This window comes from Fukomys damarensis, unplaced genomic scaffold (assembly GCF_012274545.1).
Source record: "Fukomys damarensis isolate Sample0158 unplaced genomic scaffold, DMR_v1.0_HiC HiC_scaffold_4, whole genome shotgun sequence".
Lineage (NCBI taxonomy): Eukaryota > Metazoa > Chordata > Mammalia > Rodentia > Bathyergidae > Fukomys > Fukomys damarensis.
Window position 1 is genome coordinate 28,153,849 of NW_022900916.1, and position 17,195 is coordinate 28,171,043.

The 17,195-nt window shown below is 33.3% G+C and overlaps 1 protein-coding gene across 2 annotated transcripts in view; it reads right to left on the minus strand.

The window, feature by feature from the left end:
* Nucleotides 1–17,195, minus strand: part of Skap2 (src kinase associated phosphoprotein 2) — a 166,220-nt gene that overhangs the window by 43,032 nt on the left and 105,993 nt on the right. For both annotated transcript variants that reach the window (XM_019208052.2, XM_010628269.3), the window contains exons 7-9: nucleotides 8,595–8,719; nucleotides 7,655–7,718; nucleotides 7,170–7,307 (exon numbers count right to left, since the gene is read on the minus strand). In XM_019208052.2, the coding sequence (XP_019063597.1) occupies nucleotides 7,170–7,307; nucleotides 7,655–7,718; nucleotides 8,595–8,672 (280 nt within the window). In that variant the 5' untranslated portion in view covers nucleotides 8,673–8,719. The remainder of the gene's footprint in view (nucleotides 1–7,169; nucleotides 7,308–7,654; nucleotides 7,719–8,594; nucleotides 8,720–17,195) is intronic.

A 17,195-nucleotide genomic window follows, 5' to 3' on the forward strand; every position in this document is an offset into this window, starting at 1 on the left:
GGGGGAGGGAGAGAGAGAGAGAGATAGACACACACACACACACACACACACACACACACACACACACACACTGAGTGAGAAAGTTTCTAGGACCTAAAAAAGTAATACGTTTTTGTGAAGCTACTTCAAACTTTATCATATTCTAACTTTTTTTAGAACACGGAGGAATTAAAAGCAAAAGCTGGCTAAGATCTGTTTGTATTCTACATGAGAGGCAAATTATATCTGCAGAATGATGATTACAGTTAAAAAGTCTGATATAAAGGTAGTTAGAAGTTGTGCCTTTAAACTAATTGTTGAGATTTCTTGGCGGTAAATGATAAAGCACTCAGTTGTATTGTATATAGACATAAAACCTGCAGTTCTGACTGTCTGACCTTCTGGAACAGTGTTAAGATTCATCATCTAGGGCCGGGGATTTAGCTCAGCGGTTCAGTGGCCTGCCTTGCAAGCGCAAAGACCCAAATTCAATCCCCGGTACCAAAAAAAAAAAGATTCATCATCTCAGGTTCTCAGGAAAATCTTAATAGCTGAGTTCTATTAGCATAATATTTCCTCCTGCTTTATAAATATCAGCATTTTTGTCTGATTAGAGTGGTTAATATTTACTTACCTTCTGGTTCAGAATTTTTAACATGTGTTCTAGCTAATATAAACATGTGAGCCTGAAAATTTAGTATGCAGGGGCTAAATAATCTAAATCATCAGCAATCACTAATAATTCTATTGAGTTATTTTTTAAAATCTTATCTTTATTTATACCACCTTTTTCTCTTGTTAATTTTCCTTTTGACTCCACTCACCCAATTATACTTAGTCTTTTTTTTCAGATTCTCATGTCTCCAGTTCATAGATTAATTCTCTCACTTATATTATTCATCTGCATGTACCCCAAATATAGTTTAAAGCACAAAGCCACAAGTTTTTATCTCTACTATTTTAATTCTCTTTTAGAGAATTATGATCTCCTCTTTTAACTCATGAGCTATTCAGGAGTTTTTCAGCTCCAAATATAGGGATATTGGGATATTTTTAACTACTGTAATACTTCTGGCACCTAATGAAGTTTCATTTTAAAGAATATGGTCTGCATGATGTGAATTCATTGAAATTTGTTGGGATTTCAAATGTAAATTTTATGTAGTCAATTTCCATGATCATTCTGTGTATTGAATGAACTATTTACTATCTGTGACGATGGTTTATATATTTTAGATTTATTAGATCAGGTTTACTAATTTTGTAGTTTAACTTCCACAACCTCACAGTTTTTTGGCTCCTTGGTCTAGCAGTTTCTAAAAGTGGTGTGTTGAAAATCTCGTTATGACTGAGGATTTGTTGATTAAAATGTTTTATATTAATAAAGGGTATATAATTAGACACATTTAAGGTTTATCACCCTTATTGTTCTATAGTCTTATTGATGCTTTATTCTTTAAATTCTATATTGTCTGCTATAGTTGCTTTTTGGATAGGACTGTGAAGAATATTTGTTTCCATTTCCTTACTTCAAAACTTTCTGTGTTGTTTATTTCAGGTTTATCTCCTCTAAGAAGAATACTACTAGATTTTAAAAAAATATCTAGTGTGGTCATCTCTTTTAATAAATTAATAAAGTTACATTTATTATAGTTACTTTTATAGTATTCTTACTTTATCATATTTTCTTTTTACTCCATTTTTCTTATTTCCTGCCTTCTTTGGGATTTTAAAATTTGTATGAGGTCATCTTTTACTTCACTCTATTGCTTTAGGAAACTTAGGACTTAATTTTTATTTTTTTACTTACTTTGAAATTTTAACAGGCATTTCCTTAAAACAGCCAAAGTTACTCGTTACCACTCTTCTCCTTCCTCAACAGGACAGTACTTATGTGCTTTCACCCCCCAACACACCTCCAACTAGCCGCAGCTTTTTAATTAGCAGCTAAAATTCAGTCTCAGCTCTCTAAATAAAATGGGAGGGGTAGGGGAAAAGAAAGAAGTGAATGGAATTAATATGAGAAAATGAAAAAAATGGAAACAAAGTCTTTGTAGATAGGGAGGGAGGAAGGGTTAAAGGGAGGGCAGGGGAATGGGGAAAAAAATAAGAACCAAGATGGATTATGTAAAGGTGCAAATTTCCAATGATGGATGTCATTATATTTTATACTTTAAATATACCAATAAAATTAACTTTAAAAAATAAAGTAAGTCAAGGGTCCACTATAACTCATTATCAGTCAGTAAAATTAAAGAATAAGAAAAAAAACAGTTTATTTTAAATAATAGTTAAAGTTGCTTACAAATTTTACCTATTTCTATGTTTACTATCATTTCTTATATTCTCCATCTTTCTTGTCTATTCTCTTTCTGATATAGTTCCAATTGCAAAAATGGGTCATTTTTATCTCTTTACCTGATAATATATATTTTTAATATACACAGGTATTGAAAGTATTAACATATGTCAAATCATCTCATAATGAAATTGTCTGAACTGCCAATGGCAAAGCACAGAAATGTTACATGATAGGCAGAATTATATTTTAAAACAGGAAACATATGGTACAATAAAAACATACCTATGTTCAGTAAAGATAAAAATACAAACAGTAGTGACCCTAATTTATGGCCATTTTCCTTAATTTTTTTTTTTTATAACTTCAGATGACCCTCTAAGCTGAGTTTGGAGCTGAAACCATCCAAACACATGACTCTAATCGAGTTATCTACTAGGAGGAAATAATTATAATACCATACGTTAGGATACAATATCACCATACTTAATGACTTTATAATTCAGTATCATAGTTTAAGAAAAAAGAATGCTGCCTAAACTAACAATCTTGAAATGTTGAATAATGTGGTTCAATGAAAGTTAACTGACATTTTCCCAATGCATTCCAAAAAAAGGAAAAAGAAAGACCTATCATCACTATACAATACTAATAACCAAAGACTGTAGGATCTCTATTACCTTTATTAACTTCATAATATGAGTGACAATTATTTAGGAGGAAAATAAGGCTAAATATATTTTGGGAGTTTGTAAGCACTTATTAAGTTTGCATGTTTCCTCACTTGCTAGAATCAACTTCAAATTTAAGTACTCAAGTACCTGAAATACTTAAGTACTTCAAATTTAAGTATTGTTCTTTTTTATGGGTACATAATAGTTTCACTGAAAACTTTATAGCTGCATTATACTTTATATTCCATTTCAGATGCAGATAGTTGGACTGAATAAATTTAAGTGTAACTGAATGACTGAAAAAAAAAAAGATAAAAACATCGGTTTTTGGCCCAGAATAGTTCAATTTGTCATTGCAATTTTTTACAAAATGAATTCACTCTAAAAAAAAAAAAAAAAAAGTTAATGGAATAGAAATTGTTCTTCCTAGCCAGGCATGGTGGTGCACTCCTGTAATACCAGCACTCCAGAGGCTGAGGCAGGAGGATTGCTGTGAGTTCGAGACCAGCCTGTTTCAGGTGAGTCTCAACTACATAGTGAGACCCTGTCTCAGAAAACCAAAAAAAAAAAAAAAAAAAAAAAAAAAAAAAAAAAAGAAAATAAATTGTTCTTCCTGCTTTATTTTGCCCTGTCTTCTCCAGTCCACTCACCAGAAGACATCTCAAGTAGAATTTCTCCAAAAGCTGCAGAGTTAGGCTGATGGGCAGTTACTATTCTTGTTTTCAGGCTGATTTTACTCTACATCTGAAAATATTTTTTTGTAGTTGTTGTTTCTACACAATTTTCTACCTTTAAAGGAAAAAAAATCAAGTGACATAGTAACTAGGAGGGAAGAGCAAGCTACACTGATTTCTGCAGCAATTTTCCAAGTATTGTTTCTTGCCTTCAGGATTCACAATCAGGCAAAAAATGTTCCTCTGTAGTTCTAATGAAAAAATGAGCAATAAATTATAGAATATATGCTAAACCAAATGAACTCATTACTGTATTACAAAACAGTTTAATATATTTAGACTAATATATTAGGTGGGTAAACAAAAAATATGCTATAGTAATAGCACAATGTATGCAAACCTGACTGGCCTATGCTAATAAGAAATAAAACACAAAAGATGCTAAAGCATTCGGGTATTTGGAGAAAAGCCAAATACCTTTACAACTTCCCAGAAATATCATTCCTTCCACTTAGCTGCACATATGCATAAGTACCCTAGATACAAAGAAATCTAGAAATTTATTCTTATTCTTTTATAAAGTTAGTTAAAAATTAATAAATAAGAAATTAAAGTGAAGGTGCTGTAATAAAGTTAGAATATTCTAACTGAAAAATAATTACAACAAAACTATTTATACTCCTGTAGAATTAGAAACATTTTTTCAAGGTATATTACAATATAGTTTTTAAACAATATTTTCTTCTTACTCTTGAGACTTAAAACATTAATGGTTTATTTTACATTAAAAACACGTTAGAGTAAGAATGACTTTCTCAGGAAAATGGCTTTGTGATTTAAAGTAGCATGTTGTGTTTAGATTTTTCTTCAAATACATCTGTATGCCTCATCTCTCAACGTAAGGACTATTTTTAATAATATGTAATTGATATAAAATTATGTTGAAATGGCAACATTATTTAATTCTGGGAAGTTTCTAGTCAAGGTTTCAGAGATACACAGTACACAGTCCTTTTTTTTTTCTTTTGGTACTGGGGATCAAACTCGGGTCCTTGCACTTGTGAGGCTGGCGGCAGAACCACTGAGCCAAATCCGCAGCCCGGAGATACACAGTTCTTTATAGAAAACTGGGAAAATATCAACAGTTTGTAAGTGTGCTCCTTCCTACTGTTCTCATCACCTTCATCTCAAAAGTATATCCATATTTCACAAAGGTAAAAGCCATAAGCTTAATTCTTCTCCTGAAAGACAATTTTTACATTTAAAAACTTACTTTCCTATTTTCAATATTTAAGTAAATAAACCTGTAACTCTGAGATAACTTTAGGGCCTCACTAGGAAAATCCCCTCTGTAGCTGCTGGCTCAAACTCTGCAAACTTGCCAAACTATGCAGATGTTGAAGCAGCTCTCAGTTACACTGGGGAAGAAAGAAGCACTCGACATTCCACAGCTGCCTACAGCTTCCTTCCCGGGGGCACAGTTGCAGACTCTATCAAGCTCAATCACTGTACAGCAACTGGGGATCTCCGACCGGGACAAAGAAATCCCAGAGCAGCTTAAATTTCTCCTAGTACCACAGTAAGAAGTAACACTGCTTAAAGGGTAACCAGTATTTCCAGAAATTATGTGGCCTCCAGCCAAAAAAATGAAGAAGAACATCTGTAGTGAAAGAAAATGAAAGATGTATCATATTTTTAAAATGTCAGGCTACTTACAGATCTTTCTTGGTTCTTTGTTAAGGTGATAACTATGAATATTTTATGTTTATTCTTATTTTCTCCCTTGGGTGGTGGGACACAATAGTCAAGCTGAAGAAACAACTTAATAGTCAATTCAACGAATGTAATGCAACACAAAATGTAAATGGCAATAATATGTTTAAAGGTACTGCACTCTTCCATTTTACATCAGTGTATGTTCTCACAAGTTCTTTCAAATATTTTAAAGACTAAAATAACTGTATTAACGATATGATATGACTGAAAGCAAGTAAAGAATATTCTTCCCTACCTAAGGGTTACTGTGCTATGGCAGATGCCATTTTCTTAGGATAAACCAGAAAGGAAAGGGCTATACACAGTTCCATTAAATAACAGAACTACACAGATCACTATTCTCCACAGAATTATACTTCTGTATTAATCACCTTACTCGTAGGTAGTAAAAGACAATTCATAGGCTCCATGCACAGTTTTTATATCTTGAGTTTATAATAGTTGCAATTACTATTACCTGGCCAGAAAACCATTACTGTACCATCATATAAGCATTTGAAGAATTCAGCACATAATAAAAATAATAATGATGTTATTATTTATTGTAAGTTTGTATGATTCAAGCATTGTGCTGAATTACTTCATTCCATTTTATAGATTAAATTAACTTAGAAGACCAATGAACTAAAAATGATACTACCCAAAATTTTAGAATTTTTACTCTAAAGTTCATGTTCTAGTTATTTATTATGCTTTCCTGACTGTTGAAAGTGCCATTAATTTGGAACATCATAGGTATTTCTGAAATCCATTTTAAAGGTTTATATTAAGTCATTAAATTTTTCTCACCAGAGAAAAATAGCCTCTCTACACATTAGTTAAATCTATATTGCTTATACTCTCTTTTTCTTCTCTAACTATGGATTTTCTAATAGCCAGGAAGTCTCCTTTCAACCTAGAGTATTAGTAATGCAATTCCCTGAAGTTGTTATATTCTAAGAATCCTAAATTTTAGGTGCCTTTCTGCTTTAAATTGATTCTCAAAACTCAAGGCCAGGCATGGTGCCACACGCCTGTAATTGCAGCACTTGGGAGGCTGAGGCAGGAGGATCGCTGTGAGTTCGAGACCAGCCTGGGTTACATAGTAAGTTTTAGGTCAGTCTCAACTACATACTGAGACCCTGTCTCAAAAAACAAAACAAACAAAAAAAGCTCAAAAGTAGCCATAAGTAATTAGCAACACTGAAACATGTAAACTCTAACCCAAGCCCAAAAATTTACAATAAGAAAATGTTTGAGTTTCATGCTAAAAAATCAATAAGAAGACCTATCCTTAAAATGCTTTTGTTTACAGCCTAACAACACTCCCCTCAGACAATGCACAGTAAGGAGGAATACACAGGCAGAAGTTGATGACATATGGAGTGTGCATGGAACTTCTGGTTAATGGAAGTTCCAAGACGTATAAATAAAAAATGATGTGTGAGTTGGTGGAAAAAACTGTAAGGCAAGTCAATTTTTTAATTAAAAAATTATGTAGCATAAACAATGCTAATGAGCCAAAAGTCCCAAGAGATTAGGATTCTATCTGCTTCATTTTAACATTCCATTCACTTTTCATAAGTGTACGTTCACTCACTTTAATAAAGCAGAACCCTATTTGCAAAATAGTTTTGAAGGTTTTCTTTGTCCTTGCTCTTCACAGCTCACCATATTCTACACGTTTGTAGCCTGATGACACATTATACACATACTTACAGAGGCACGCACACAGGTCCACACACAAAAAGAACCTAAAATCTTTATGAGTCAAAAGAAAATAAATACCTGGAAGTTCCTCATATATCTCCTCATCTATTGGCTGAGTACTTATTGGTGGGCTGCTGATTGGTAGAGGATGATCAACATCATCATATACGTCTGCTCTTTCATCATCATCCTCAGGAATAATATCAGATTCCATATCTACAAGACATATTTCATGAAGTAAACTTTATTTTGTAAAAGACTTTTAAAACTGTATTTCCTAAGTAAAAAGTCCTACAAATTAACAGCAATACTACTATGTGCTACATTCTTTATTTTTAAAAAAATTTAAATTGATTTGTAAATGTGTGAATTTTAAAGTTGCCAACTCATACTTACAAAAAAAAGATGCTTTCGTAAATCAGAACTGAATGATCTCTATTAATACCAGTCATATCCTTTGGTTATTCTCACAGAAGTCAATAAGCCCTTGTATATGAAAACCAAAATTACTCAGTTACTTATTATTTAAAAATTGTGATTGCATGTTCAACCAAAGCTCTTACCTTGCAATACAAATTTCAGCTGCTGTACCCATTCCTCCGCATCTTTAGGAGAAGCTGCTGTAAACTAATTAAAAAAAAAAAAAAACGATAAGAATAAAAATCGCTACGGTAGCAATGTAAGGTATGTCACATTCTTATCATTTCTTTAAGACCATTAGTGATTCTCTTCATGTCTAGTGGTACTTTCCTTGCAAGGATGCTTCTTATAATGTACAGTTAATTTTGACAAATTTATGTAATTGAAGCAGAGGATGATGGATTTGAAACTCTGATCAGCAGCTGGCAGCTGTGCAGGAAAAAAAGCTGCTTCTCTTCATCAATGTCAAAGACAGAACTGATGAACAAAATTTGCCCTTGACAATTAGAAGACAACCATGAATTTCTTTAGACTGCTGGGTACAGTTTTCTTAAAAATGTTCTTGTCAGATTCCAACACACTACCTGACAACTTAATTAACTAGCTTTCAGCTGCAATCTCAGATATTTAAAACTTATTAAACATACATTCCATATTGATGCCTAGCTGATAGCTCTTGAATTGCAGAGCTGATCCATGTCTTTATCTTCATTTTCTCCTACACCCCAAGCAATACAATATGCATTAACAGTCTAATATTTTTCCTTTGATAATTTACTCTTTCTGCTATGCAATTCTTCTAGGAAATCACATACTTCTTTTAAGATAGATATAAAATACTACATGTGGAGTAATTGATAAATTACATATTCATTTGATCTTTTTCAAGAAGATATCACTTGACCTGCTCTCAAATTTTTAAGCATATTTCCTCTTATATGAATGTTCAATGTACAAAGCCCAGTATTTTTTTATTATTATTAACATGTCAGGGAGAGCTGTTTTAACAAAATGTTAATGTTTCTATAAATGAAATCAGAACATCTTATCAACTTAATTTCAAAGCAACATAAAATTTCCAACCTGATAGACACGTTTATCAGGAGCACAGATTTCAAAACAACAATCTTTCTTTCCATCCTTCCTAAGGGTGTTATTCATTCTGACATCATAGCCATCTATTGCAAATTCACCTTTCTGTTGTTTGTCTGTTGAAGATAAAACAGAATTTCATTTACTGTACTGAATATAAAAGCTTAATTATCTTTAATTTAGATCTCTGTGAATTCTTAGAATAGTGTGTGCCCATACTGCTTTAGTAATACAATACCTAAATAGTATACCTAGACATCATTTTAATTGTAAAATATGTCTGTTTTTGCATCAAAAATATTATTTTAGGGAACCAATGGAAAATGTCTGTACATAATGGCTTTGCTCAGTAAGAGGTATAAAAATAAGACCTTGAATACAGGGAAAATCTAAAAACTTGAACTAGGCAATCCACAACAAACTCATTACAAACCAGATTTAGGAAGTTATTATAAAAAGAGGCTCTATAAACCAAACTTTTCTTTTTAAAAAAAAATCCTAACTTGGTACAAGCTCTAAATGTTAAAAGCAAGAACAACAAAAACCTACTGATTTACAAAACAGATATGAAGGGGAAACAAAAGTATTCAGATGGATAAGAATAGAAAAGTATGTATAGAAGCATTAGTTACAAAAAAAAAAGACATTTCTTAAATAGTCATTGAAGAGCTGAAATTAGTGATAAGCACATTGAGTCTCACAGGATAAAGAGTCGAAAGAAAGATGATTTAACTGTAATCCCAGCATTGAGGGAGGCTGAGACAAGAGGACTGCAGGTTTGAGTCCTTTCTCTTTGTGACACTCTGTCTCAAAATTAAAAATAAGGAGGTAGGGGTAGCCTAATGGTAGAATGGCACTGGTTCAACTCCAGTACCACAAGAAGAAAAACAAAAAAAAGAGAGAAAGATGACTTGAACTTTAATCAGATATTACCTTAAAGACAAAGTACAAATGTGACAAATAATTTAATATTGTGAAGCAAAAATAAAATCAGTCAACACTCCTACTTCATTCAGTTGTACCTTTCTTTCTTCTGCCCACCGCCCCCAGTACTGGGGGTTAAATTCAGGGAGTACCGATCTACATCCCCAGCACTTTTTAGTTTTTTTTGAGATAATATCGTGCTAAGTTGGCCCAGCTGAACTCAAACTAGCAATCTTCCTGCTCAACCTCCTGATATCCACCATGCCTGACTAGTTGTACTATTTTGACAGAAATTTTGCATAACTATATGTTTATTTCCCAGGTTAACATACAATATTAAAGCCATGAGTAAAGACTGTCAAATTGTCTCTCTTTATGTGCTCATGGGAAATATGAAAATGCCTCTACACCACAGGGTAAAGAGCTATCTCGGCTTAGTGCATCAATAAAGTATATATTTTTTATTCTTAAATAAACTAATTTAATGCCCAAAGTAATATAATTTTTAAAATATTATGAAGATAAAATCTTGTTCCAACTGTCAAATAAAAAATAGAAATTCTTGACTTAAACCTGGACAATCTAATTATATTTAGTCATAATTTATGTAGCTGATGACTGAAAAAATTCAAACTAAAAACTTTGAAGTTTATTTGGTTGAAAAGTCTAAATAAATTCTATGAGGTTCAAAAACACTATACTTTAAAAATTATAGCTTTTCCAAAAATGTCTTCTATGAGATATTACAAAATGGGTGTTGGGCCAGGGATTTAGCTCAGTGATTCCGCCGCCTGCCTCACAAGAGCAAGGTCCCAAGTTCGATTCCTGGTACAAAAAAAAAAAAAAAAAATGGGTGTTATAGTTTGGATCTAAAAAGTTCCCTGAAAAGGCTCATATGTTTGGATGTGAGGCTTCTGGAAGGTGACTAGATCATGAAGGCTCTAATTTCATTAGTGGATTCACCTATTGATTAATTAATAACCTGATGGTATTATTGGGAGGTGATGGAAACCTAGAAAGTGGGGCCTAATTGAAGGGTATGGGGCTTGGGGGAATGGCTTTGGAGACTGTACATATGTCTCAGCCCCTTTCTCTCTGGCTCACTCACTTTCTCTGTTTCCTGGCTGCCATGAGGTGAACAGCTCTGCTCCACCATGCCCTCTCCACAATGATCATCTGCCTCATTATAGGCCCATAACAATGAGTCCAGCTGACCACAGACTGCAACCTCTGAAACTGGAAATGAAAATACACTTTTCCTCCTTTAAGTCATTATTCTCAGGTATTTTGTCTCAGCAATGGAAAGCTAGCACAATAGGTTTCTGTGATCAAATAAGTTTAGGAAGCTTTGTGCTGAATAAAATTAAGCTTTATGTTTTAAATAGTTTTATGAGCCCAGATCATACTTGGGGAGGCTTTAGTATATTTACATAATGAATTAATTTCTAGGAGAAAGATTTAATATACAGCATTTCCAAAAATCATTTGTACATGGAGTCCTTTTTTCACAGATCATTTTATGAATCTGATACCCCTAGAACATATTTTGCAAAATATGCAACTAGAAGAATATTGGAGAAAAGTAGCAAATAATAAATGGCTAAATGTGGTTGGTTCTTTAAAAATCTTCAAAGAAGACTCAAACATTTTTTCACATATTCCACAAATTTATACTTAGCACTTTAAGCAAGCCAGGTAGCATTATATGTAGTAAAAAGTTAGTAACACTTTTATCACACCTTGACCACCTTCTTATTGAAATAAAGACACACACATGCACAAACATGCCTATTATACAACCTTTAGTACTCCCAATATTAATCAGTTATCTATTGGACTGAAAAAGGAATTTAATTTGCATTATAAAAAGTGGAAGTAATCTCAAGCAAAATATCTAAGTCATCTAGGACAGTTTTGAAAGATTTTCTTAAACTCCCTTAGAGAAAAAGGATTTTTAAGGACCAGACTTGGAAAAGTGGCTCTTCCTTGCTGCACAAGGGCTCAATCATTCTACTCATTAGGTCCATCAGATCTAAAGCCCATGCTTTCTACCTGCAATTTGGGTCTAAAATTCTTATCACTCTAACATGAATGTATTGGAAAACATAAGGACTAGAGCCTACACCTGGAGATGTAAAATTAGCAACACAAAGACTGATTTTCAAAGCAGAAGGGGCTTTCTTATGCTAGATTATCTAGAAATAAAGTAATCAGGCAGCAACATCAAGTGATGACCTCCAACTTAAGACTATCAGGTCCACTTTACACAAAACCTCCAGAAATACGCTATGAAGCCATCTATCATCAGATCTTGTTCTTCTAAGAGGAGAACCAACAAAGAGAAGTCACAAATCCAATTTATAGTAAGCATTTCCAACAACATGGACATATTGTTATTTAATGATGAGTAAAATAGAAAAGCAAACAAGCAAACATAAGTGTCAGGAAAATAAAGCAGTGCCTTGGTTCACCAGCTTAATTCTTTCCACGATTCTAGTCATAAACTGAACTGGATGAGAATCACGTCAAATATCCCCATAAGGTCAACATTGAACCTAACCATTGAATTTGATTTGGTTCTCATCCAATTTGACCAGAATCATGGAAAGAATTAAGTTCATGAACCAAGGTACCACTGTATTATGGAATCAAAGACATAACACTTGAGATATAGAAAATATAAGCAAGCTAGGAGTAACCAAAGTAAGCTTAGACACTGCTTTCATACCTCTTATATATCAAAAAAGCAACAACACAAATTTGAAAAAGTTTAAAAATGAAATAACTTAACAAAATACAAAGAGAAATGATTGAGATAAAAACTGAAATGAAACCAGCAAAATAAAGAGGGGAAAGTATAAGGAAACAAAAAATGTAGTAACAATGAATTAGAAGTGAAGTAACAAAAATCAGAATCAGCATTGCTAAAAATTAAATATACTGGTTAGAAATAAAAGAGTAAGTAAGAAAAAGGACAAAAGGGAATGCGGTAGACAAGGAAGACTAACAAAAACACAACTTAAGAAAACTGAGTGTTCTGGAAGATGAGTAACAAAACAGTGCCAAAGACATAACAGAAGAAAATTTCATCTTATCAAAGACAGACCCAACTTTGTAGAATAAAAAGTGATAATTTTTAACTAAGTAAAAATACTAAAATACCTAAAGTTGTTCAGTTGATTATTCCTATTTGAGAATAAAAAATCATATAAATAGCCAAATGGGATAGGATGTGGAACCAAAAAGGTTGAATCAAAGGCAATAATATAGCTTTTGCAAAATCAGAACCATAAAGTGGCCATATTTCTTATTAGCCAGCATGGGACAAGCAGTCTAAGACATGAAATGGGCAAACATGGCTACAATATGACCTGTTCTTCTCCCTTCATGTCAACTTCCCTTCTGGACAGACAGAGAAAAATTCAGCATTACATGGTTATCCATAATGATTTATAGATTAGTTCCACAGTGCTTTCTGGGACACCTGTTTACACAGATCGTCAAGAACAGCAAAATGCGAGTCAAACAGGAAATAAGGTAATGTAAGTTTATTTACCCAAAACTATGAAAGACCAGTAAAATATATTATGCAAGTGAGCTTCACACATAGCAGAAGCTTATTCCCACAAGTGCCAAACTTCTTAAAATGTTAATCATTTTAATGGAAATCTAAAATATATACTCCCTTAATTTCTGAAACAATGTCTTTTAAACATAATTTAATATTTTCTTGACAATCTAGCAGTATCATTTTGAGTATTAGTTTTTATATTATAACATGTTGCCCTCAGGATTTCTGAAGTATTTGTCCCTCTATTAAATTTCTCTCAGCTTCAATTTCACACTTTCACCTTGCCTCTATCATGTTGTTCAAATTTAATGTCTACAGACTTGAAGGCTGCTAGGAGTAACCAGATAATGAAATCCATTAAGTCAGTAACTTAATTTTACACAATTCTACATTCAAGATAAAAAGCAGTTGGCTGTGATCTCCTACAAAGCATAATCCATGAGGCTAAATGACAGCTATTTCTTTCTATTTTCTCACTGGCTTTTAGGTTTACAGCTCTAGTCTGGGTATTTGAAGCTGCCAAAAAGACAACTCACTGAGCTCCTTCCCATGTCAGGAACTCAATGTAGCATATCTCATATAAACCTTGTACTAATTCTAAGTGACAGAAGATATATATCATATCTCCACCACTGATGGGAAAGAAAACCTTAAATTAACCAACTCATGGCCACACAAACATAAATAGTAAAAACCAAGACCCTAGGTAAGTCTGATTCTAAAGGCTTGCTGTATCAATCATTTCACAATGTTTCCTAGAAAGGTGTTTTCAAAGCACATTTCAAAACTCATCTATCTTGGATGCTTGCTAAAAATGATAGCTACCACTCTACATTGTGCTGCTTATGATTCTTCTGCAGGTGGGTCCAGGAAGCCAAATTTTTAGTAAGCATCCCAGATGACATTTTGATACACACTTACATTTGAAAAATCACTGCCCTACACAAAACATGTAATCTTGCAAATTTTCTCATTGTCATTTAAAGGTTCCTCTATCATTGTCTATTTCTTAAACAGCCATGATGGATTATGTTCTAAATTCTGCTATTTGTTCACTTTACAGAGTTTTCTGGGCAGTCACATTCCATTCCAAGGATTAAGCTCCTATCAATATGGCTCTGACTCAAAATTCTCTATTTTTAATCTAGCTTCAAAACTATACATTTAAGTTTTCATTTGCTTACTATTAATGCTTCATCTTTTAAATGTTATATCCTCATTCCCAGCACGTGTGGTCCCCAATATCTGTGATATTTTTTGTTTTGGCCCCCATCTCAATAAATAGCACCTCTATTAACTCAAGCTCCCAAACCAGAAAGCTGAGTGCCATTTTTTATTTCTCCTATTCCTTTACCAATCCCTCAAACTCCCTCAAACTGTCTATCGCCTATTAAAATCCAGTCTATTTTCTCACAAATATATTTGCTTTCTCTCTTCCTTGGCTATCAGAAAACACTGCTTAAAACAAAAACCACTTTTATGTGGTTTTAGATATAGAATAAATACAGCAACTAAATAATTCCAAATCTCTGAGCATATCTATAAATTACAGCACTTATTAATGGGGCTTAGACTGGAAAGCTCAAACTCCTGCCTAGGTTATGTAAAATCTTTACAACAGGACCAAGTACTATAACATTTTATCAGTCCTCTGTGCCCAGTACTTTGAGTCAGTATATTATATTGCTTGTCAACAATGGCACCTGACATATAGATGTTCAAAGAATAACTGTAAGTATGGAAGATGCTATTGCTATATATCCTTCTAAATATGCAAATCTAGCTATCTATACATATGACTATAGCAGTATATATATATATATGTGTGTGTGTGTGTGTATACATATATACAGATATAGATATGTAGACCTATCTTCAGTTTATTAAAACATAAAAGAGATATTTGAAATCAAACTGTCTCTTGCTTTATAACAAACCAACAACATTTATGGCCATCAGACTTTTACTAAGTCTTAGTTTATACCTGTTTCTGCATGCTGAAGAAATCTTACTAAATATCAGATATATTTTAACTTCTCTATACTCTTACAAAGTCTCACAACTGTAAGGGCAGAAAAACTTAAATGGTAATACTTGTATATCAAAAGTCTGTAAAATTCTAATAATTCCTGGTAAACAGCAGAAATAGTGATTCCGCCTTAAGGGATAAAAATATTATCCTTCACATACTAAATGAAAAAAATTACAATATAAATTTTAAAATATCAGCATTCACTCACACACTTCACATATATCATCATTATGCAATTATAAAATATTGATGCCCTAACCCAGGAACAATTTTCAAACTGAAAAAATACAGTCTTTCTTTACTACCAACTGTGAAGTTGTGGGAGAAGTCAGCACAGAGGTCAATTTCAATGAAAAAAAATTTTCTTCGCCAAATCTTGAAAATTCTGTTATATTACATCATCTGTTTTAAGCCAAAGTGTCTACTTTTATTGTATATAGAAAATAATTATAATGAAAAATAACAAAACATGATGTAAATAATCTTTGATATACATTTAGAATGACCCAGGCTACTACTAGCAGCTGCCACTTATCAGATGCTTCTGGGATATTCTTTAATTGGGGAGAAGTAGGGGAAGGACAGCATAATTTTTGAAAAAAGATAGGTATTACGAATTGCCAATCCCATCCCTCCTCAAAAGTGAGGCTGGATAAGGTTCATATAATTATGCTGATTCAAGATCCCATGAAGGGCAAACAGAAAAAAATATGAGTTTAGAATAGGTTCCTAAAAACTGGATACATATTGAGGATATACTCCTAAGTGAAATAAATAAGTCACACATGTATAAATACCAAATAGTTTCTCTGGTGTGAAAAACTATAATGGTACAATTGACAATGTGAAATAGGAAGAAAAGGGCTAAAGGTGTACAGAAGTGGAAAGGGTAGGGGAAAGGAAGTAAGGGAAAAGAAAAAAATATGAGAAAATGAAAAAATGGAAATAAATGATTTGTAAATAGGGAAGGGAGGAGGGGGTGAAGGGAGGGCAGGGATAAGGGGAAAACATGAGAACCAAGACTTGTCGTGTAAAGGTACAATGATTAATGTAACTGTACTGTACACCTAAAATGTACCAATAAACTCAATGAGAAAAAAAAAGAATAGGTTACTTACTAGACCATCACCGATGGGCACCCCTGGAGAGATTGATAATAGTCACAAAGTTGTGGGGAAAGCACAGCTTTGGTGTCAGAGAGAACTGCATTAAGTCCCTGCTCTGCCTCTCAATAGCCTGGTGGTAATTTCTTTTGGTTGGACTGTTTAACATCCTCCTAAATGCTTCTCTTGACCAAGTTTCTATCCATTCCAATCCATTCTCTATAATACTGGTCTAAAAAACAAATCTGGTTATACACCCCTCTGCTTCAAGGCCATATTCAAAATCCTTAGCAAGGTCTCTATCCTCAGAAGGCTCTTAGCAATCTGATCTTATCCACTTTTTTAGCCTTATGTGCTCTCTGACCTTACTTATTCCATGCTCCAATCTTTATCACAACAATGATCCCATCCATGTCCGTTCAAAACTCAAAATCTCTGTTGTTCCTTTGCCTGGAATGTTTATTTTACCCTTCTTCATTGTCTTAGTTCATGTGTGATGCTATCAAACCTAATACTAGATAATGGATAAGTAAGAGAAACTCATTACTCCAAAGTCCTGGAGGCTGAGAAGTACAAGATCAAGAGACAAGTACAGTCAGCACCTAGTGAGAGGTGCTCTCTGCTTCCAGATGATTCTTTGTTGTTGCATCCTCCCAAAGAGACAAATACTGTGCTTTAACAAGGTTCTGGGCAAAAGAAGGTCACCAGAGCTCACTAAAGCCTTTTTTTGCTAGGGGACTTATTCAGGAGTGTAAAGCTCTTATCACCTAATCACCTCCTTAAAGGCCTATTTCTTTTTTTTTTTTTTTTATTGAGTTTATTGGTACATTTAGGGATACAGTACAGTTACATTCATTGTTGGGATCATGTACCTTTACATGGCAAGTCTTGATTCTCATTTTTCTCCCCTTACCTCTGCCCTCCCTTCACCCCCTCCTCCCCTCCCCATCTACAAACACTTT